A 22,819-nucleotide genomic window follows, 5' to 3' on the forward strand; every position below is an offset into this window, starting at 1 on the left:
CTTGTATCGCGACGAAGCCAGTCAGCCGCAGCGATTCAATAGTTGTCCGCTACTAGCAATATAGTATACTTACGAAGAGGTGGTGGTGTCGCTAAAGACGCGGTCGCGACCGAGTAGCGTTTATTAATGGTAAATTATGCACGATTAATACGGGAGAGAGAAAGATTGGTGTCATGAATGAGCGGAGTGGAGCTTTGCATTTTTCTAAACAGCAAAAATATAAGAATCATTGTGGTTGTGGAGATTGTGGTCTTACTTAACTATGAATAATTTAAACTAATAAACAGAAGTTTTTGGATGGAAACTTAGATGTAAAAATATTGTCACACCGTTTCAAACCTTCGGACTCCTGGTTTCGAGTAGGAATCTCGCAATAGAAAACGTCAAGGTAATGGCAATTTTATTTGAAGTTTTTTACACTATTCAGAATACATTCGCAATTTTCAGTGTAAGAACGGGCCTTGACCGATCTTATGCACTAGGTTCCCGAGGAACACGCACTGCCCTTACACCTACATCTCACCCTCTGAGTCAGTACGAGCAGCACGCTAGAACACGCTTTGAGTGTTCGTGCCAGGCATGCACACCTTCTTTTCCGGTTACGCATTTTAACTCGGCCGGGGTGGTACATTAAGTAGGGTTTGATGTAAGTATAAGCGCCTAACCATTTATAGTGTGCCTATCAACTTTCATTAAAGCAAAAACTGTTTTATTTTTAGTTTGAATTCAAAAATTAATTGTTATTTACTGTGTATTGTTATCTCCTGAAATCTTCCCTATTGTTGAGTCGTGTTTATATGTTGCTATTTCTTTTGTCGCGGTGTTTTGTTACAATATTTTGGTCCTAAGCATTTTATAAAAGTTTTTCAAAAGTACAATAGTAATATTTGTGTTAAACTGAGTAAGGACTCAAACCTCACTTGTTAGAAGAAAAGGATGAAGATTGAAAACAATAGACAGTAAAAGAGAATATATTTTATAAAAAAAATCTAGAATCAATAGTAAGAGAATGATGAATACATTTAAAAAAAAAAGAGAAGCTGGATGTACTAGATGTAAAATTAGACAATAGTTAATAAATAGAGATAAAAAACAAACTTAGATTATAGTAATGATTATTTATAGGGCAGATAAAGAATTATTCTAATAAAAAAATTCGCAATAAAATTCAAAAAAAAAAAATAAGCAAATGATAAATAGACTTGATATTAGTAGTACATTAAGGAAAAGTATATTTTTAAGGGATACGCAAAGTTTGTTACAGCAGTATCAATTGATAAAAAAGAGTGGAAAAAAATCAAATGATGGATTTTAAATAGAAGAATCAGTGAAGAAGTGACAATCAGTAGCGCAAAATAAAAATAGGAGATAAGTGGTACCTGAGAAAGAAGAGAAGAGAAACCCCGTTGTGCGATGTTTCAGGTACATCCACAGCAGTTGACTCAACATACTGCGAATCAAAACAATACCGTCTACAATCACAAAATACTTCCCTTTCCCACATTGTCGCGCCCCTTTCTTTTAGCCGTCTCGACTTTGACCCGCGGTGGTCAAAGGTTTACGATCCGTTTCCACAGGCCACCAGCTAGGTCATCATGAAAACCAAGCCTAACGTGGAGGTAAGAAAATAGGACACTTGCAAGGAACCAGAGCTATACTGTCTTGATCAAGAATGATCTAACAGGACTACGGATGTAGTAAGTTACGCTCCTTCCAGGATGTTCCTCGCCTGAGCGTCAACTGAAGAGGTATCATCAGCATCATTCGCTCTTGGCCTGCAAAAAAAATGATTTGCTTTCGACAAAAAATCAAACAAGTGAATGATCGCGTAACCTGTATTGCAAACGTATCGCATACTAATCAGGGTATATGTTTGATTTGCAAAATCTTATAAATTTCATAAATTCACTGTAAAAAAAAATGTATATATAAATAAAAATTTTGAGCGAGTTTTTCACCGATGTGAAACAGGTCGTATCGAGGTGCTCCGATTTGGATGAAACTTTCAGCGTTTGTTTGTCTATGCATGAGATGAACTCATGCCAAATATGAGCCCTCTACGACAAAGGGAAGTGGGGTAAAACGGGCATTGAAGTTTGAGGTCCAAAACACATGAAAATTCTTAAAATTGCTCGCATTTCCGTAAAACTTCATCAATTCCAACTCTCTTAGATGCATTCGAAAGGTCTTTTGAAGCCCTTCAAAATGTGCTATAGACATCCAGGATTGCTATAGACCAAGGATTCCAAATATGACAAAATTGAGACCAAAAAGTGCCGAGCTTTTCTGTCAAGAAGGACCGCAAGGTTTATTTTTCAAAATTGATTTAAAAATCCATTTGAACTCTTTGCGGTCGTACAAGGGGTCATTGCACTCAGAAAAATAAGCTTTATCGCTGTAAACAATAAAATCGGCAATCTAAGCTTCATTTTAGGACCCAATTTCTATTTAAGAAGCTTGACTGATGGGATTTTTACTGATGATACGATAAAACACATCAAAACCCTCAATAATTGAGTTATTCAGCTTTAATGCTTCTAAATTATGTTGATTTTCGCAATAAAAATTAAAAAAATCTCGTTATTAGGCCCTATTAACTCTCCAAATGTTATGAACATGGGACCTTTCTAAATGCAATTACGAAGAGAACTGAAAGGGCACTAAAGCACTGTCACCTGATTGTTGTTTTGAATGATGTTTATGAGCTAGAGCGTCCAATTTCCCGGGGTTACAGAATTGCCGGGAAACGGGAAATTTTTAATAAATTTCCCGGAAAATTTTAAATTTATCGAAAATTGTTCTGATTTATATTATTCAACAATATTGTATAAAATAGCAACTTCAATGATCAAAATTAGTGCGAGGGTCAATTAATGCCTAAACCGCTTGCAGAAAAAAAAATGTCGAGAAAATATATAAATATTCTAAATTTATAGGCATTTATACAACAATGTTGTAAAAAAGTAATCGTTTGCATTTTTGTGCAGTATTATTTTTCTTTTTACTGTGTTTGGACAGCGAGAAAAATGAATCCATGCTTCAAAACCATAAAATTGCAATTAATTATGGCGTTGTGAACAGTTTGAGAGAACATGATAAAGAATAATATTGAGACGACGTTGAAATGAAAAAAAAATCATGAAGAAAATATGGATTTGTAGACAAATCTTTTTTCCATATCAAATATTACGCATCGAATTCACCTTAAAAACTGCCTTTTCACTAAAAATATATTTTTTTATGAAATCACAACTCAAAGTTTTTAAATATTTGGAGCTAGATTTTAAAATATGTTTGCATTTTTTGGACACCTTCTATACTATACGAAGTAATTTTTTAATGATTCACATGGTGTCGATCCAAATCCCAAAATAAAATTCCCTGACTTTTCCCTGACCACTCCAGACCACCAATTTCTTTTTTTATTTTCTATTTTTTACTAAAATATTGTTTGGAGCGTTTTTATGGTTTCATGCATTTTCCTTTTTGAATATTGGAAATTTAAGATATTGAAAAACTTCAATGACCTTTTTATTTTATTTTTAAACGATGGATTCTGCAAAAACTTAAAAACTTTTTTTTTTATTTTGTCAATAATTTTTTTCTTATCGAACATCCAAAATGAGCAACTATAAAATCGTCCTGTGTTTTTTTATTTGGTGATGCCATTTTAAATGTTGCCCTTTACCAAAAACTGTAGAGTTTTTTTTAGTAAGTCCTAAACATATGAAACACAATAGCTTACTAGACCTTTAAAAAAAAACTCTGGAAATAATTAATAATTACAATTGTTGCAAATTTCAAATTGCGATTAGTTAGTTTCACTTCATTTACTAAAGAAAATTAATTGTTTAAAGTTTAAAAAAAAATCAATTGAAAATTTGAATTAAAGGCCGATGTCATTTTTGATTGTGTTTTTATAAAAAAATAAAGGGTTTGGAGACAAAACCTTGAAAAATATGTAATTTTGTAGAACCTTAAGAAAGATTAAAACAAAACTGAAAAACTTAGAAAAATATAAAATTAAATTGATTTTTTCAAGTACATGTTTACGGTCTTTTCCAACAATGATTGTATTTAAAGTAAACGGTTCCTGGATATTTGAACAAAACATCTTCTTAAATAATTTTACAAAAAAAATATTTTTGCCATAAAAATTAAAAAAATGGTTTCAACCTTGACCAGAGCTTACAGACGATGATTCACACGATCAAAACATTTTATAAAAATAAAAACAAAATACAACCTGATCGAGCTTTCCAAAAAGTCATTATTTATCAAACTTAGATATTTGGGTGTTTTGGAAAAGATTCCAAATTTAAGCTCGATCTGATCACGGGAACTCCTCCTTGTAACCCCTTGAACGTTGTTTGGGGAAAATATGTGAAATGTGTAGTTGTACAATCCCTATGAAATCTCGGATGTTGGAAACAACTTAATTTTTCATGTCATATTTTATAAATTCTTGAACTCTCAAATTCCGTTAGTCAGGGTTATTACGGAGAAATCGAAAAAAAAATCCGCGCCATCTTAAAACCCAATCCGCGCAAAATCCACGTCATTTTAAGAAAAATAATTTTGCAACAAACATACAAAAGAGTTTTATAATAAATTCAATGTTGTAATCTCAGGACGCAGAATCTTGAAACGCTGAAAATATGTTTTTGCTAGGATTAGGTAAACTAGAGGGAAAAGCCAAAACAAACATTTTGGCAAAAAAAATCAGAAATTTCAACACTTAGAAATTTAGATCTAAAAACTGACTGAAATCTTAACACAAAAATAAAAATTGTAATCGAGGATCTTGAAATTTTAAATTAAAGATACAGTTCATACTCGATGATCTTACCAAAGCGTCACTTAGGAAAATCGAAAGAATTTAAGAATTTGAGAATTTAAGAATTTAAGAATTTAATTTAAGAATTTAAGAATTTAAGAATTTAAGAATTTAAGAATTTAAGAATTTAAGAATTTAAGAATTTAAGAATTTAAGAATTTAAGAATTTAAGAATTTAAGTATTTAAGAATTTAAGAATTTAAGAATTTAAGAATTTAAGAATTTAAGAATTTAAGAATTTAAGAATTTAAGAATTTAAGAATTTAAGAATTTAAGAATTTAAAATTTAAGAATTTAAGAATTTACGAATTTAAGAATTTAAGAATTTAAGAATTTAAGAATTTAAGAATTTAAGAATTTAAGAATTTAAGAATTTAAGAATTTAAGAATTTAAGAATTTAAGAATTTAAGAATTTAAGAATTTAAGAATTTAAGAATTTAAGAATTTAAGAATTTAAGAATTTAAGAATTTAAGAATTTAAGAATTTAAGAATTTAAGAATTTAAGAATTTAAGAATTTAAGAATTTAAGAATTTAAGAATTTAAGAATTTAAGAATTTAAGAATTTAAGAATTTAAGAATTTAAGAATTTAAGAATTTAAGAATTTAAGAATTTAATAATTTAAGAATTTAAAAATAATATTTGTTTGTTCTCTTGATTGTTTTTATGTAATTTTATTAGTTTTGAATATTGATATCTTTGATTTTTTTATAAGTTGAATGTAATTTTATCTCTCTCAATATTTTTTTAAATTAAGATTGCTACCGCGCGAAATCCGCGCCAAATTTACGCCGTCCGTAACAACCTTGTTTATTCCATAAATTTTTGTTTTATTTCTTTAATTCTTGTATTTAATTTTTAATTTCATTTCACCATCACTTTTTTGCTTACACTTTAGAATACACAAAATTTTCAAAATATAGAATCTTTATTAGAGTGTAACAAAAATTACTTTTTGGCGGGCATTCAGGGGTTTGTTCCGGTGGGCATATTGAGCCTAAATCCCAAATATGAGCTTGATTTGATGTAACAGGAGCTGGCGCTCTGCCCTTCAGTTTTAAATGAAATTTAACCCGTAAAAAAAGATTTTTTTCAAAAATGTCAATTTTTGAGGCATTTTAGCCACCAATGCGTCCCCGGCAAAAAAGATATGCGTCGCATCTCGCGACGCCCGAGACGCCATTTGATTTTGCTGGGACCAATTTTTTGAAAAATTGCCAAACTTTGAAGATCTGTACCGAGCTCCAGGATGCTCCAAACTTCAATGTTATATATACCAAAAGATGCGCAAGGATCTGGCCTACACGCCAGTGATGTTTTTGGTAAACGCATTGGTGGCTAAAATGCCTCAAAAATTGACATTTTTGAAAAAAAATCTTTTTTACGGGTTAAATCCCATTTAAAGTTGAAGGGCGGAGCGCAAGGATCTGGCCTAAACACAATGTTGCAAAGTTTGGCCTGGAATACATTCAAATACATCATCAAGGGCAAATTTTCAAAAAGAAATGAAATTTTGTAGTAATATTTTTAAGATCATCGAAATTCCCTGACCCAGCTTTAAATTCCCTGACTTTCCCTGACTTTTCCAGGTCAAATAAAATTCCCTGACAATTCCAGGTTTTCGACACCATGATTCAGCTCAAAAAAAAATCTAAGCAATAAAAGTAGTTTAGATGCAATTTCATATTAAAACCGCTTACGCTCTGTAAGCTCAAGTGTATTTTTTTTTATTAAACTGTAAACACTTTGAAACAAACCAAAATCTTCTTGCACAACCCTCTTTAAGACATCAAATAATTTTTTTTTTCAATTTTCATCCAATTTGGCGCCATGGTAAACATAATCGTAAAAAAAACTCAATTTTGATCTTATTTTCAGATGATATAACAACATTTTTTGTTTTAAAAACTAACTAGAATTATAATAGTTAATTTTCATTCGTAATTTTTGTTGCAAGATCAGTTGTGAAAAGCTTCAGAAACTAATATCATCTGAAATAAACCTTGATATGAAATTTTCAGACGAACTGATAAATTATAAGAACAGTAAATTGAATAGAATAAAATAAAGTTTAGTGTTTTCATTACTATTTTTTGTAAATTAAAAAAAAATAATGTGCCAAGAAGTCAGTTAAATGTATACTTCCGCTTGAATTTCGGGGAAATTGGACGCACTAATGAGCCCTTTTGTTTAGTTAGAAGTAATGAGAAATTCAGCGGAAATTTTGATGATTGGTGAAGTTTTGTGATCGAATGGTGTACATAAGAGGTGTTAAACATAGAAAATCTTCAGAAGTGTACTGAACAGCAGCCGCGGGACCGCATTAAATATTGTATTTCGATGAAGATTTTTCTACAAAAATCCTTGGTGAAAAGTAAACCAAACTTTGATTTGATGTGAATTAGTGTTGAGAAAGTATGAAATGAACACTTTATACTACAAAAATTCCTGAACTACGAAAAAAATAACTTTTTTTTTCAATAGGAAATTGTTAGCTATCAATCTGATTATTGAAGGGAATGCAGGGAGTGCACTAATGAATGGAATAGTGGAATAATCCCGAATGTTTACGTTTTGGTTTTGTGCCCCTTATGTTATGTTTGGGTCGATTTGACAAAAACAAAAGTTGTTGTGAAAACAACCTTTTGCTTTCAGCCTTCCAAATTTTAAAATTTTAAAAATTTCAAAAATTTCAAAAATTTTAAAAATTTCAAGATTTTAAAATTTTAAAATTTTCAAAAATTTCTAAATTTTCAAAAAAATTCAAAAATCTTGAAAATTTTATTTTTTTTTAAATTTTAGTATAATTTTTTTTTAAATTTTATTTTTTTAAAGGAATTGAAATTTTTGAAATTTTTAAAATCTTTAAAAAATTTAAAATCTTTGGAATATTTAAAATTTTTAAAATATTTTGATTTTTTTTAATTTTTTTGAGGTTTTTAAAATTTTTGAAATTGATTTATATTTTTTTAATTTCGTATTTTTTTTGCATAAAAATATTGAACTTAGATTTTTTTTAAAAAGTGGTATTCCAAATTTCAATCGTAATTTCTCGATCCACGATCGAGATTTCTCAACAGTAAAATTACGATCGTAATTTGTCGATGGTAAGTCGTAATTTGTCGATGTAGATCGCGATTTGTCGATGGTAAGTCGTAATCTTACTATCGAGAAATCTCGATCGTGAGTCGAAAAATTACGATCGAATGCAACAATCACCACGTATAACTTATCACACTTAGATTTTTTTTTACCGAATTCGGTAAAGTCAACCGAATTTTCAATTTCTGAACAGTTCGGTAAACTGAAAATTACTGAATTCGGTAAAAACTCAACCAAATTCGGTAATAAAGTTTATTATTGTTCATCGTACAACCGAAATTCGGTGAAATTTTGTTCATTTTGACAGATAGTTTACTGATCTAAACTTTACTGTTTTTTAACCGAATTCGATAAAAAAAATCCAAGTATGAGAGAAAAACTAAACGTACGTTATACCCGATAGCTCAGTAGCAAAAAATCAAAATAGCATCAAATATAAATATCACAAATCAATATCACTCTATACAGATTTTAGTCGATGAATAATTATGTTTACGACTACCTATGCCCTTCTGGTGATTTGTTATCATTACTCTTTTATGGAAATGATTTCAAAGTTTCAAAAAAAAATTTACAACTTGCAAAATGAGTGTAAAAATGAAATTATAATCTGTTCACTCACTAGTCACTTTACTTAGAAGTAAAATGAAACCAAATTTGATAAATTCTTCTTTGAAAAGTTTATGGAAACCCTATCAAATAATACTAAGTATTTTTGAGGCCAAAACTATTTACATTGCATTGTCTTGAAAAGAAAACTGGTATCTCGTAAAAACATTTAAAAATCAATATTCCCTATCCGGATCTTCCTAAACTGGTCCCGACTACTCATAACCGCTCGCGTTGTGCAACTCTTCCCTTTCCCCCAAGACAATCTTTGGTGCACTATCTCTTCTTCAGCCAGCTCCGGCACAGTATCAAACCGTCCTCCCTCATTCCTTTCCCACCACAACACACATCACAAGACACGACGACATCACTCGATTCTTCCTTCAATCACTTCCCCCCTCTCCGGCCCCATCGGAGATATTGACCACATTATCAGTGTTTATTTTCCTTCTTTCTGCTGCCTTTCTCCCCGAGGTCGCCGCCGCCGCTGCATTTTTCCAGCATAAATTTTCCTCAATGACGACGTAGTCGCCACACACACACGGTGGACACTTGTTCTCCCTCCCCCCGTCGGGGGGAACCGTCCTCTTCCGCCCCCTTTCCCCAAAGAGAAAAAAATTAACACACTTTTAGGAGAAAACACCGTTTTTTCTTTTCTTGAATTTGTTCCGATCGAAAACCGCTGCTCTCCGACGCGAATGCGACCCTTACCGGCAACCGGAAACACTTGCTGGACGCGCCGCCAACGGCCGGAACGTGGACACGCACGTCCCGCGGTTAAAGTACCCTAAATTTTGCACAAAACTGCTCCCGAATCGATTCCGACGACGACGACGTTCCTGGCCAGTTTTCTACTTTCTTTCACTTTTTTTGGTGTCACCCCGATTCGCGGGATTTGGCCGTTTTGTATCGTGAAGCTGTCAAATCGAATGTCAACACGGGGGAGCGGACATTGGTGAAGTACGCAGCCAAAAGTGATCGTTTTGCCTGACGGATTGCACAACGTGATGATTGTTGTTGTAAACAAAATGTTTTGAGTGGCGAGTTACGAGTTCAAATTTCTAGGACGATGTTACAAAATTAAAATTAGACCTAATTATTACATAAAAATGCAAGCGATTTTAGGTTTAAGGAGCGTGCTCCGATCCACCAGCGTTCGGAACATTTGGTAAGTCAAAATGCCTATCTCTTCGCCCGCCAAAACCTAACAAAATTTCCCCCTCAAAGCACCGGCTTAACCCGCCTATCCACCGCGACCTACGAAGGCGACGGCAAAACCTCCGTCACGATCCTCAACAAGGAAGCGGACGTCGGTCTGCTAATAAATTCCTACAGCCAGGTCGGATTCCGCCTGAGCAACGACATGGTCGTCCTAGGCCCGATGGCGCTCTTCCCCCGCACCGTCCTCTCCTGGAACGTGGAATCCCACGAGGACATCAACGAGCAAAGTCTCAGCCTCTTCGCCGCCCTCGAGCCCAAGGTGGACATCCTGATCGTGGGAATCGGCGACCACCCGATGACCCCCGCGTTCGGCAAGAAAGTCATTTCGTTTATGGCCAAGCACAAAATCAACGTCGAAGTGCTGAACACGGAGCAGGCCTGTGCGACGTTCAACTTCCTGAACGCGGAGGGGCGGGTGGTGGCCGCGGCCCTCATTCCGCCGGTGACGATGCGCATCAACGAGGACGATATGATGCGAAGGCAGATCAGCAAGAGCAAGACGTTCGAGGTTGAGGATTATTAGAGTTGTGAGATAATGTTCAATAGGTAAAATAATGAATGCTTTAAACTGCGTGAGTAACGATTTAGAACTGATATTGGACTGGTTGTTTCAAATTAAGATTGAGAAATTACCCAAGAAAGTTTAGGAAAACAGTTAAAGGTGGCTTCATATACGCGTCTATTGGTTAGCACGAATACCACGTATTTCAAAATTTGATTTTTCTTACAAATTCAAACATATTTAGCAAAGCAAAGCAAAATCGTTCAAGAGAGTTTTTTGAGCACGTGACAAAGATTTTTATCATTTTTGTAAGGATTCGGTTCTACTTGCATCTAATTTGCCGATTTTCATTATTTATGGAGCAACATTTGAAAAGGGCCTTTTACCCATACACGTACGTGTAATGAAAGGCCGTAAAGAGCAATGTCGTACCATCCTCCATGTTGCTCCAGATTTAAACGACTTATTTTGTCTTTTTTTTTAAAGAACCTGATCGCTCACTAAGCTATTTACTACTTGATTTCAGTTTAAAACGCTGCTAAGCAATTCCAGCCCAAAACAGGATTTTTTAAAGGAACCTTTTCAACCAGATTTTTGTTACAGATATTTTCGGATATTTTAGTATCTTCAAAACTCAAACCCCGATGGTTTGACACCAACTGTTGTCAAACGAACGGGGTCACTTTTTAGTTTGACGCCCCTTTTACACGGAGTTCACACACACTACCAAAAGTTTGTTTTGACAGTGTGCGTGGGCGCTGTGTAAAAAGTGACAGTTCCAACCAAAGGGGTACAAACTTAAAAAGTGTCAAACGAAAAAGTGACCAACCACCGGGGGTTGAGTGTACTACCGAAATATTGTTTTATTCATCCCCTAAAGTACTTCGTTTCGCTAGGAGACGGTGATTTTAGCGGATTGCAGACTGGATTTTCGCCATGTGATGTGATGATTGTCTAAGCCCAAGTTGCCTAGGAATCGATAATTGGGAATAGAATCAATTCCACTTGAACCAGATTCTTACCACCATGGCAGCCGTCCATTGCCGGCCGCTCCCATCTCCACCGCGCACCAGGGACAAGGAAAGGGAATTGGAAGCCGGGAAGTGTTGATGCTCCACTTTTTTAAGAGTATTAAGGGAAAATCTCCACGGTATCCTCAAGTAAGTTTCGCTTGGAGTTGGACGGTTTTTGGGAAGGTGAATGGTCTGAGGAGCCACCCTAGGCGAGTGGTAACGACCTTTGGCATTGTTGTTCGAATTCTTCGTGTGTTCTCATTTCTAATGGGAATGCTTTCAATTCTTCTCATCTCTTATTGGATGAATTCTATCAGTCGCCCAGGCTATTTATAGCGAGGTATTGTTAAATTCAATTTCAACTGCGCTTGCAATCTTGTTTGAGTTCTGATGTTCAACTTGCATTCAATTTGACTCTTTGTCCGATTCTTGGATTCATCTATACCAGTCTAATTCCTCTACAAGCTACCAATGCTCCACGGTTAAGTGGAAAGCATTTTGCTTGCCAATCCTAAGGACAGGGGATCGAACCCCGCCGTGAGCTTGAAGTTTTTTCATTAATTCCAAATTCAATGAGTCAAGAACTTTCTCGTTGGGAGCAGATGGGTATCGAACCCAGAACCATTCGCTTATAAAGCGAACATCGTAACCATTCAGCCACCACCGCTCCTTGTTTTATTCATCCCCTAAAGTACTGTCCACAAAGTAATTCACAACAAAGTTTGACTAATTTTACAATCCCGTTGTTGTAGGATTGTGCCCGTAAGTTTGACAATTTTGGAATAAGAAGACAACAACTTCCTTCCTTGCTGTGCACCCTTAAGTTATTTAGAACACATTTCTTTTTAAAATGTTGTTTTTTTATGTACATAATCATGATTGATAAAAAATGAAGTTTTTAAAATACTTAATTAGATCTGAATACTTTTTCTTCACTTTATATTATGAATTTCTGAAATATTTGGTGACTCAGATTTTTTAAATAGTTGTTTATGAAACATTCAACAGTAAAATAACTTTTAACAAGTTTTGAGCATTCAGCATTCTGATTTCAAAGCAAAAAATAATAAGATGATATAAAGTTTAGGTAACAACAACATTTTTTGCAATTCCAAATTTTCAAATTTTCATGTATTTAGTCAATAAATCGTTTAAATCAAAAAAATGTTGAAACCATTTGAGTGCTGAAAAGTAGAACTTTTCAGCATTTATTTTGAAAAGTGTTGCTATTCGATTCTGTTATTTTTGGTACAGAAAAGTAGGCTATTTCGTCGTTCAAGAATGACAGGAAAAGTAAGTAGTTTCACGACGGAATTGTAAAAATATGTATTTTCAAAACTTTTGTTATAAATTTATAGTAAACATTCCGATATCTTGGTTACACATAATTATAGAGATTATCAAAAATTCTACTGACAAGAAATACACTTTTTTTATAAACAATTTCTTAGGTGGGTACAACACAAAAACAAAAAAAAGGAGTTCTTGACGGTTTTAAATAAGATTCTTCACCTGAAAATCAAGTTGAAAAATTGTTTTATTTTAAATGTTTTTGCAAAATTAAAATTTGATCGAAAAGTGTCAGAAATGTCGAATGATTTTTGACCAACATACCAACATCCAAAAATATAGCCCATACAGAGAAAAATGCCTTAAGTCAACCCTTGATTTCTTACCAGAGTGCGCGCAATTTTTTTTTTTAATTGGCTATATTTAATTATTTTGGGCAAATCCGTTTTCCTTTTTTTGAAGATGCAAATTTGATCAGAAAATATCGTTTTCTTGATACCGTTTTTTTAAATATGTTTATTGCAATATTGTATGTACAATTGCGAAAAATGGCCGAAAAATTATGCAAAATGTTTTTTTTTTTTGGCAAAGAAACATTGCAACATTTTCAGTAATTACTTAAAATTAAACAAAAATGAAGATATTTGTCATTCTTAAAAGAACCGCTCTTCTTAAATTTAAATGAAGTTTAAAAAAAACATGAGCACGAGGTTTTGATTGTTTAATAAAATTGTTTTTTTTTTTTATTAAAACAACCGGGATTTAGAAATGAGGGTTGTGATTTGGATAGGTTTGCGGAGCAGAAAAACTCGATGTTTCCCGTTTGGTGTTCAGCGGTAAAAGAGGCCGAATGGAGCGCAAGCTCGTTTATTTAAGGTCAGATAGAAAACGCGTGTTACAAGTATTTGTGCTGTCATTTGACGGCATTCAAAACGAGGGGCACTCAACAGTCCTCCCCCCCTTTGCTTAAAACTAAAGTTAATCGAACTCATAGATAAATGATAACAAATAAATGGATATAAAGAAAACTGTATCAAGTACAAATCTAATTCAACTGTTTGTATTAATTTGAAAGAACAAAGTGTTCTGTTAATGTATAATTAATCATAAATGAATTCACTGTTCGAAACAGGCTTCCTGTTTCTCTTCGAGCGCCGAAGGCAGACCGCCGGCAATTCCGCCGCGGATGCGTCTCGCTTCCGGCTTCTGGATCGTGCCGTTGCAGCTTCCGGGAAACCCCGGAACAAGCCGCTTCCGCCGTATCCGGCCCCCAACATATCTTCGTCTAAATTCAGCATCTCAACGTCCAAATCCACCACTGCCGCGTCCGGCGTAGACTTCTCGAACGGCGTCATCAGGTTCGGCCGTTCGCCTTGTTGCTGGTAATGTGGTTTAAGCTGATCGCGATGCGCTAGCCACACCGCGCTTCCAGCCGACACCTGAAACGTATTCAAAGAGAATTTTTTTAGAAAAGTTACCAAAATCCATTTCTTTGAAATGCTTTTGTTGTTATTTTTATACCACACGGTATCACCTGCCGTCAGGTTATCTAACTCATCAGATGACTTTTTGTTAGATACTATAGGTACTTGTACCTTATCATCAGAGGCATGCTGAACAGATAAATGTTTTTTATAATTACTTTTAGGATTTAATAAATCTAGCATAGTCTTTGGTTTGTATGAGAACACTTTCTCCGAGGGTAATTGCCCTGTACTCGTCGGTATGTTATTTCTAAAGTTCATCAAAAATAAGTTAATCTGGTCTTCCAAATCAATATTATCCAAATCCGGATCAATCAAAAACTTTTTCAAAACGTCCTTAGTAGTTCTTACAAGTCTCTCCGCTTGGCCATTGCTCTGCGGGTTATAAGGAGGACTTTTCATTACCTTAATTCCTTGCCGACTAAGAAAAGAAGTAAAGTAATGAGAATTGAAAGGAGGACCACCGTCCGATACCAGAACATCCGGTAACCCAAATCTAGCAAAATAAGCAACCAGCTTCTTCAAAACTTTTGCACAATCCGTGCCATGCTTCATCCACTCTACTTCCAACCACTTTGAGTACGAATCTACAATTAGTAGAAAAGTGTGATGTGAAAAATAGAAGAAATCAATATGAATTCGGCTAAAAGGCCTGGTAGTTGGCGTCCATTTAGACAAAGATTTCGGTTTTGGCACCACTGCCATACTACCACAAACGTCGCATGTCGTAACATAGTTTTCTATATCTTTGTTGATTCCAAACCAATAGACTTGTCTTCGTGCCAATTGTTTCATTTTTACTATCCCTGCGTGATTGGCGTGTAAAAGTTTTAAAATCCCGCTTTGCATTACACGTGGTATCACCACCCTGTCTTGGTACAATAAGCACCCTTCAACTTCTTCCAAATCATTCTGATTTGCAAATACGTCCATAAAGCGTTTGTCTACCTTTGCTGGCCAACCATCACGCAGATAGCTTAAAATTTGTTGTAAATAAACATCGTCAGTTGTCGCCTTAGCAACCAAAACAAAATCTATTGGGCAATCTTTACTGAAGTTAATGCTCCTAACGAAATCTTGATCCAATTCGGCTGGTACCGACTGCTTCAATGGAAATCTCGAACAAAAATCCGCATTTCCCATCTTAGCAGACGGTCTGTACCGAAGCTCAAACTTATAAATGGACAGTTCCAAAATATAACGCTGGAGTCTTGTAACGAATATTGAATTTTTGCCTTCCTTGCCAAAAATTCCAAGCAAAGGCTTGTGATCAGTGTAAGCAATGAATTCTTGTCCAAATAAGTACTTATGAAATTTCTTAATAGTGCAAACTAAAGCCAAAGCCTCTAAATGAAGAATAGGATACTTCTTTTGCGCGTCATCTAAACTAAAAGATGTAAAACAAATGGGTTTTTCAACACCATCAACAACATGAGCAATCACTCCACCCAGGCCATAACCTGATGCGTCAGAAACTACCACAATAGGCTTGTAAGGATCATAAAACTCCAAAATATTGGCTGAAATGAGAGATTGTTTACTTTCATTGAAAGCTTTGTCACAATCATGACTCCAAACAAATCTCACATTTTTCCTCAACAAATTATACAAATGGTACAACTTGGAAGATAAATTTGGAACAAAACGATTATAATAATTAATCAAACCCAAAAAGGATTTTAGTTCATGTACATTTGTAGGCACTTTTGCTTTTTGAATCGTTGAAATTTTGTCAGGGCTGGTCAATAAACCTTTGTCCGTAATAATATGTCCCAAATACTGAAGTTCTGTAACAAAAATCTGCATTTTTCCCAATTCACCTTAATATTTGCCTTTGCAAGTTTTTCTAAAACAATCAACAATTTGCTTTTGCAACCCTCAACAGTTTCACCTGCTATCAGAACATCATCCAAGTAGCAAAACACATTTTCAATTCCGCCCAAAATTTGATCCATAATATGCTGAAAAATAGACGCACTAGGAGAAGCCCCCTGTGGTAAACGATTGTATGTAAATAACCCTTTAATTGTATTGATAACCATGAATTTCCTGGACCTCTCCGATAATGCAAGTTGAGTATAAGCTCCTTCGAGATCTAACGAACAAAAAACCTTGCAATTAGCCAATTTAGCAAAAAGATCACTAGCAACTGGCAAAGGGTAAGCATTAGCCACCAAAACTTTGTTAATTGACACTTTACAATCAATAACAAGCCTTATCTTATTATCTTTTTTTATAACAACAATTACCGGAGATGCCCAGTCACTGGCCTCAATTGGAGTGATCACATTCTCTTCCTCCAATCTATCCAAATAAATTAAAACTTTCTCCCTTAAACGGTACGGAACGTCATAAGCTTTCTTAAATATTGGGACATCACTTTTTAAAACCAATTCCGCCTCAAATCCTTTGATTGGGGTGGAAAAATCCTTGACAAAAACCTGAGAAAAATCTCGTTTAATCTCCTCAATCCATTGATCACTATTTTGCACACTCACGCTGTTAACTTGTTCATCAATATTTGCCTTGTTTGAAAAGAATTGCCTCCATTGAGGAAAGAAAACATCCATCCAATTCCTGCCAAAAAGCGGAATAAATTTGAAATCAGAATTTAACACAAGCAACTTCAATTTATGCTTGAAACCATTAAGTTTAACCCAAACATCTGTTTCTCCCTCAATTTTGAGTTGATTACCATTAACCACCAAAAGTTGCTTATCACACCTGTTCAAAGGTTTGTCAAAAGTTTAAAATACTGGACTTTTCCAATCACTGTCACAGTAGACCCACAATCAATCTCCATTTGGACGAAAACATTATCAATCATGACATTTATCAAACACGGTTCACTGATTTTATTAATGGACTCCACACACATGCATTGTAAACTACCTTGGTTCCACTCGGAGTAGCTTTCAGCATCCGAAGTCTCCTCATTCGGATCCTCCCTCGTATTCATACGCCCCAATAGATCCGCCAGCTCCTCTCAGCACTGGTTCCCGGTCGCGCCATCTCGACGAAATTCACAGCATCACGACGCAAATTCTTCCAGGTGAAGCACCTCTTTTAATGTGCCCCAGTTTCCCACAATAATCGCAAACAGTCTCAGAATAATCAGGCTTAACCCTCTCAGTTCGATTATTGAATCTGTTGTTGTTGTTTGTGTTTGTGTTTCTTTGATTGTTATTACGGTTATCACCTTGAAATCTGACTGAACGTTGTGTGTTATGTGTATTTTGTGCGCGATGCTGATGATTATTTTGACCCGATCTATTGTTGTTGTATCTATTATTGTTTCTATTGAAGCCCGATCTGTAATAGTTGTTATGTGTGTTTGAGTGTTGTCTATTGTTGTAGGGATGTGAACCTAACCTCTCGTGCACCGGTCTTCGAACTTGGTTGACCATTTCAGGTGGAGGGTAGTTAAATTGTCCAAAATTAGCACAAGAGTTTTGATTGTTAAGTGCATTCACGTTACGTTTTGCTATGTTCCATGTTGTGATGAACTTGTCCATCTTGTCCAAAGTCAACCCCTCCTCCTTCAACAAATTCTCCTTCAAATTCCCGTCAAGAAGACCCGCCAGAACTCTGTCCATTATGGCCACGTCCTTAAACGCACCAAAACCACAGAATTCCGCCTGCAGCTTGACCGCCTGCACGAAATCCTCATTGGATTCATCAGGTTGCTGGTTTCGCTGACTAAAACGAAAGCGCTGGACTAAGTCCGGCTCCGTTTTGTCCAATTTTTGTTTCAATTTTAACACAATATCAGCATAAGAGGCTTTATCCAGCTCATCTTTGCTGTAGTGCAGCTTTAATTGAGAAAAAAGAAACGGTCCGCAAATCGTCATGAAATGCGATTTTTGGCGATCAGCCGCAACTTGATTTGCGTGAAAGGTATAGGCCAGTCGATCTGACCAGTCCGTAAATGACGTACCCTTCCTAAACATCTCAATAGAGGTAGCTAACCCGTTCGAACCCATGTCTTGATATCAAAAATCAGGTAAAAAAAATCAAATTCCAAATTTCCCAAAGAAAAAAAATAAAAAGAAAACACACAAAAATCTCTATTACTGCAAATCCAGGGATCAAATCAAAGAAAAGCTTGCTACTCACCGATCTCGCACCCGGCCTTTGCCAGCAAGCAAACTTAACCTCCTTTAAAACTCGTCGTGCGCACCGTGCACCAGCACAGGAAAACGTCGTTCAGCGAAGCAAAAGTTTGTGCACCGGCTCAAACAGCTGAATTACACCGTGGCGATTTGGCCTCACTAAATTAAAGAAAAAGAAAAACTCTCTTAGTGATCCAATAAATAAAATGGCGAAACCTTTTGTTCAAACGAACAAAAGATTCACACACACACTTACAAAGCAACCCGGTTTTAGTCGATTAATAAGCTCACATGAATTTTTCCTCACAAACTCCTCAGTGATACTTGCTAAGGAATTATTTTTTTATTGAAATTATTTTTGGCAAAAGATCACTTGACTCCAATTGCCCTAGCTTACCAAAGCTGCTTTCTCCCGGTCCAAGAACAAATCGCCTGGTCACCGCCGCCAACGAACGCTCTCCTTTGTCCCAAAAATGCCGCCGGAACTGCCGACGCTCCAAACCACCGCAAAAAGCAGAACCTTCACCGCACCGAATCAGCAAAAATCCACCGGAATACGCCGCGCAAAATCGTGCCACTTGCCGCCCGAACCACGGAATTCGCCGTGCTGCGACCGTTCCGATGCGAATCTCCGGCCAACAGGTACCGCACTTCCAGGCACACCGACAGAATCCTCGGTTTTTTGCTGCTGCTCACTCGGCGTCGGTTTGTAGAAAACAAAATGGTGCCGCCGCTACTCGCACACAATGGCTAGCAAATTTCTTCCCCGATGCGTGTACACCCGAACAGGACGATCGTTTCAATCCCGCAAAGGAAAAATTGATTAAAAAAACTGTTCGATTAAATACACCACCGAAAGAAAAAATCGCTCGCGTAGTTCTTCACTCCTTCGTCGCCAATTAAAACAACCGGGATTTAGAAATGAGGGTTGTGATTTGGATAGGTTTGCGGAGCAGAAAAACTCGATGTTTCCCGTTTGGTGTTCAGCGGTAAAAGAGGCCGAATGGAGCGCAAGCTCGTTTATTTAAGGTCAGATAGAAAACGCGTGTTACAAGTATTTGTGCTGTCATTTGACGGCATTCAAAACGAGGGGCACTCAACATTTATAAAAGAGTGGCCAAACACTGAGTGTTGCGACGAGAAGTGCCGATTCCACTTTGCGAAGATGTGCTAAAAACACCCCTCGTGTGTGTGAGGTTATATATTGTCCGTGATTTACTTTACAATTGTATGTTCTTGACGGTTGTTGTTCTGTGCGACAGAACGATTTAGATGGAAACCAGAATTTTATTAAATGTGCTTGCTTTTTTCGCGCGTACCGTTCATAAGGAAACAACTAGTACATGAAGGAACACAATCTGGAAATCTGACGATTTTGGTGGGATATTGTTGGACCAGGACAACCGATTGTAAGATCATTAATTTATACTTAAAATACATGCTAATAAATGTTTGTAGCTTTTAGCTGATAACCACAAAACTGCGGTGATTCTGCTTAATTGGCGGCAACAAATCCTTCTCAACACTGAGGTTTATTTACATGACTTTGCATGCATGATTCCCAAAAAAGTGTCCACATGGTTTGGATGGTTCCTATGGAACAGGGAATTTGGAGGCAGTGTTTTGCTGCTCTGGATAAAATCTGGAGTTTTTTGAAAAGGACCAATAAACCAAATTTTCAGTTTTTGCATTTTGTGTGTTTTTTAATACCCCTGACTCAAGGCGGTTTCAAAAACACCCAAAAAGCAAAAACTGGAAATTTGGTTTATTGGTGCTTTAAAAAAAAAAAACTCCAGAAATGGTCTTGAAATGTAGTTTTGCCTTCCTCATCTTACTGAGGAAAGGCTATAAAGTCACTCGAAAAATTAGCTTTTTAGTTAGACCTCCTGGACCTACCGTCATTTATACATATTGACTCAGAATCACCAGCTGAGCAAATGTATGTGTGTTTGGCTGTATAGAGCTATCTAAGCCCGATCTCAGACACACTAGCACGCCATTTGTTTTGCTGGCTGGTACAAAATTTAACCTCACTTTTTTTCGTGTACGTACACGCAATACATGCGCACGTAGATAACTCTATGTAGACATGTGTACCGAACAAATGTCATTGGAATATCTCGTCACTGACCGAGCCGATTTTGACCGTATTGGTCTCATTCGATTTGACTTGGGGTCCTATAAGTCCCTATTGAAATTCATAAGATTTAGTAAAGCACATCCAAAGTAATGCTTAAAAAACTTCTGCATATAAATCATAAAATTTGCAAAAAGGGTGGTTTTTGCATGGAAACCTGTCATATTATATATTTTTAGAAAGGTTCTGAAATGACCTTTCCTGAAGATTAAGAATTTTCAAGATCTGACTTACCTATCTAAAATTACAAGCCCTGAAAAAATGCCCTGAATTTACATAACCTCAATCTATTTCCCAACGGCGGTGTATATACAATCTTGACAAAAAAGTCTGTAGGTAGTCTGGTTTTTTTACTCATCACTTATTTTTACTAGGACCTCTTTGGTGCTACGATCACGTCAGGGGCGATCCATAAACCATGTGGACACTTTAGGCGGATTGGAATCACTCTATAAATGAGAGGAACGCACCAACCGAGGCTTTAAAAGTACTAATCTTACTAGTACTAAATCTTACTAGTGAAATAGCAAGAGAATGTCCAAATAAAGGTCCTAAAAATAGAAGGGTCGACAGAAAAGACGCATGTGGCATGCTATTGACAAATTATCACAGAAGTGTTCCGAATTTGTTAGATGACTGTACAACATTTTTAAAGCTATCATACACGCAGAAAAATAAGGCATATTTGAATCAACAAAACGTTTTGTTGATTTGAAAATCAAAATTTTTGTTGAATCAACGCTAAACGTCAAAGCAGCTTTTTCAAAACAACAAAAGGCTTTTGTGGAATCGATAAAATCAAGGTTTGTTTCAACGCAAAATCGGCGTTGATTATATTCAACAAAAATTTTGTTGATTCAAACCTCGTACAGGCTGATTCTACAAAACTTTTTTCTGCGTGTAATAACATTTTTTTTTTGCCTGTTATGGACCCCCTTTTCCTATAGAGCTTTATGACGTTTCGTGTACACACACTTGCGCACCATTTGATTTTGCTGTCCGGACAAAATTTAACCTCAATCTTTTTCGTGTACGTACACGCAATACATGCGCACGTAGATTACTCTATAGTGGACCCGGGTCCATAATCCGATTATGGACCCGGGTCCACTATAGGCAAACTGTTATTTTTATACCTAATTTAACCGATATTTGATGTTTTGATGCATTGTGTAGGTCTAATGATAGATATAATGAATAAAAGATGGATTTTGCTCACTTTTCATCATGAACAAATATGTTTTGTTAACAAATTTGGCTTTAAACATCAAAAAACCAAACAGACATTTAAACACATTTATTTCCCAAAAAGATCAGAGAAAACGTTTCAAAAACCACTGTAAACATAAAATAATTTAAAAAAAAGTAATTTTGATGCAAATTTTTCATATTAAATACATAAATGGTTGACCAAAACTAAACAATAGATTTGTTTACAGTTGCTGATAAAACCACGCATGTTTATTTAAAAAAAATGTTTCGTAATTGATTTATTATTATAAAATATCATTTCAAACTGCAACTATGATGCTTCAGTTAAGTACCATTAACTAAAGTTTTGATTAATTATAAATTCTTTCGGCTTCAGCATATTTGGTACTTTTAACATGAAAACATCTTTATTTATATGTACTTATAATTGAAAAAAATATGCGTTTAGGTTGATTACAACAAGCATTTATTGTATATTTAAGACAAACTTTTGCTTAAATACACAGTTTTCTTTATTTTTGTAAGTTAAATTAACAGGGGTCCACTTTTGGAAAAGTTTAGATTTTCGTTGTCCTATATTGGACCCCCCTAATTTTTGCTCGAAAATGAGCAGTTCTTCGCTTTATTTTAGTAAAGTTTCTTAAACTTACATTATTTCGACCTGCTGAAGCTAAATAATCAGTCAAAAAATGATTGGATAGTTAATTCAATCATTAAATATAAATGCAGTTTTGTTGTGAAAATGCTAGTGGCCATGGCTGATTTCAGATGTCGAACTCAAAACACTTATTTTGGCTGAAAGGACACGTCAATGTCAGCCAACATTGTTTTAAATTATGCTGAACATGCCAAATAAAAGATTTGTAGACAAAAACACGCTTGAAATTGTGATTTTATTGATTTTTTCATCAAAAACACTTCAGAGGGTCCACTATAGGAAAGGGGTCCACTAATGGATAACGTACCCTATTGCGAAAAATATTAAGGTTACATTTTGTACCGGCCAGCGAAACAAATGGCGTGCTAGTGTGCGTGAGATCGGGCTTAGATTACCCGATATGAGGGATGATTGTATCCCAGTCACGACGTTCTAGCAGAATTCTAGCAGAGTACTCACAGAACTGGATGGCGCAGCATTCTAGCATAAATTTTCCACCGTTCTAGCAGGATTCTGGCAGAACCAACTCTGCTAGAATATTTCGTGACTGGGATGCAGCTTCTTGCAAAACTCGTTTTTTTCAGCACCGGTCGTATTCATCCAACTCGGAAAACTTCATCCAAACATCGCTACCCAAAGTT

The 22,819-nt window shown here is 35.6% G+C and overlaps 4 protein-coding genes across 10 annotated transcripts in view; 1 reads left to right on the forward strand and 3 right to left on the reverse strand.

Moving 5' to 3' along the window:
- The window catches only part of LOC6039691, a 36,182-nt gene extending 26,749 nt beyond the window's left edge, over positions 1 to 9,433 (reverse strand). For 3 of the 7 annotated variants that reach the window (XM_038259986.1, XM_038259987.1, XM_038259982.1), the window contains exon 1: positions 9,261 to 9,433. The gene's annotated coding sequence lies outside the window, so the exon portion shown is untranslated. Of the gene's footprint in view, positions 1 to 9,176 lie in introns of all 7 variants that reach the window. The other 4 variants (XM_038259984.1, XM_038259989.1, XM_038259985.1 and 1 more) reach the window with 4 other exon arrangements.
- Positions 9,434 to 9,557: 124 nt separating this feature from the next.
- Positions 9,558 to 10,364, forward strand: LOC6054796 (NADH dehydrogenase [ubiquinone] 1 alpha subcomplex assembly factor 3). The gene is made up of 2 exons (XM_001870613.2): positions 9,558 to 9,717; positions 9,777 to 10,364. Exons 1-2 carry the CDS (start codon positions 9,659 to 9,661, stop codon positions 10,291 to 10,293), a joined length of 576 nt encoding a protein of 191 aa, XP_001870648.1. The 5' UTR covers positions 9,558 to 9,658; the 3' UTR covers positions 10,294 to 10,364.
- Positions 10,365 to 13,536: 3,172 nt separating this feature from the next.
- LOC119770252 lies at positions 13,537 to 17,037 on the reverse strand. The gene is made up of 2 exons (XM_038264773.1): positions 16,952 to 17,037; positions 13,537 to 14,014 (listed from the first exon to the last, which is right to left on the reverse strand). The coding sequence occupies exons 1-2, from the start codon at positions 16,994 to 16,996 to the stop codon at positions 13,676 to 13,678; spliced, it is 384 nt and encodes a 127-aa protein (XP_038120701.1). The 5' UTR covers positions 16,997 to 17,037; the 3' UTR covers positions 13,537 to 13,675.
- Positions 17,038 to 17,082: 45 nt separating this feature from the next.
- Positions 17,083 to 19,264, reverse strand: LOC119768961 (myb-like protein D). Its single transcript, XM_038260805.1, has 3 exons — positions 18,569 to 19,264; positions 18,176 to 18,330; positions 17,083 to 18,044 (listed from the first exon to the last, which is right to left on the reverse strand). The coding sequence occupies exon 3, from the start codon at positions 18,040 to 18,042 to the stop codon at positions 17,083 to 17,085; it is 960 nt and encodes a 319-aa protein (XP_038116733.1). The 5' UTR covers positions 18,043 to 18,044; positions 18,176 to 18,330; positions 18,569 to 19,264.
- Between the last annotated feature and the right edge of the window lie 3,555 nt (positions 19,265 to 22,819).

The sequence above is a fragment of the Culex quinquefasciatus genome, chromosome 3 (genome assembly GCF_015732765.1).
Source record: "Culex quinquefasciatus strain JHB chromosome 3, VPISU_Cqui_1.0_pri_paternal, whole genome shotgun sequence".
Classification (NCBI taxonomy): Eukaryota; Metazoa; Arthropoda; class Insecta; order Diptera; family Culicidae; genus Culex; species Culex quinquefasciatus.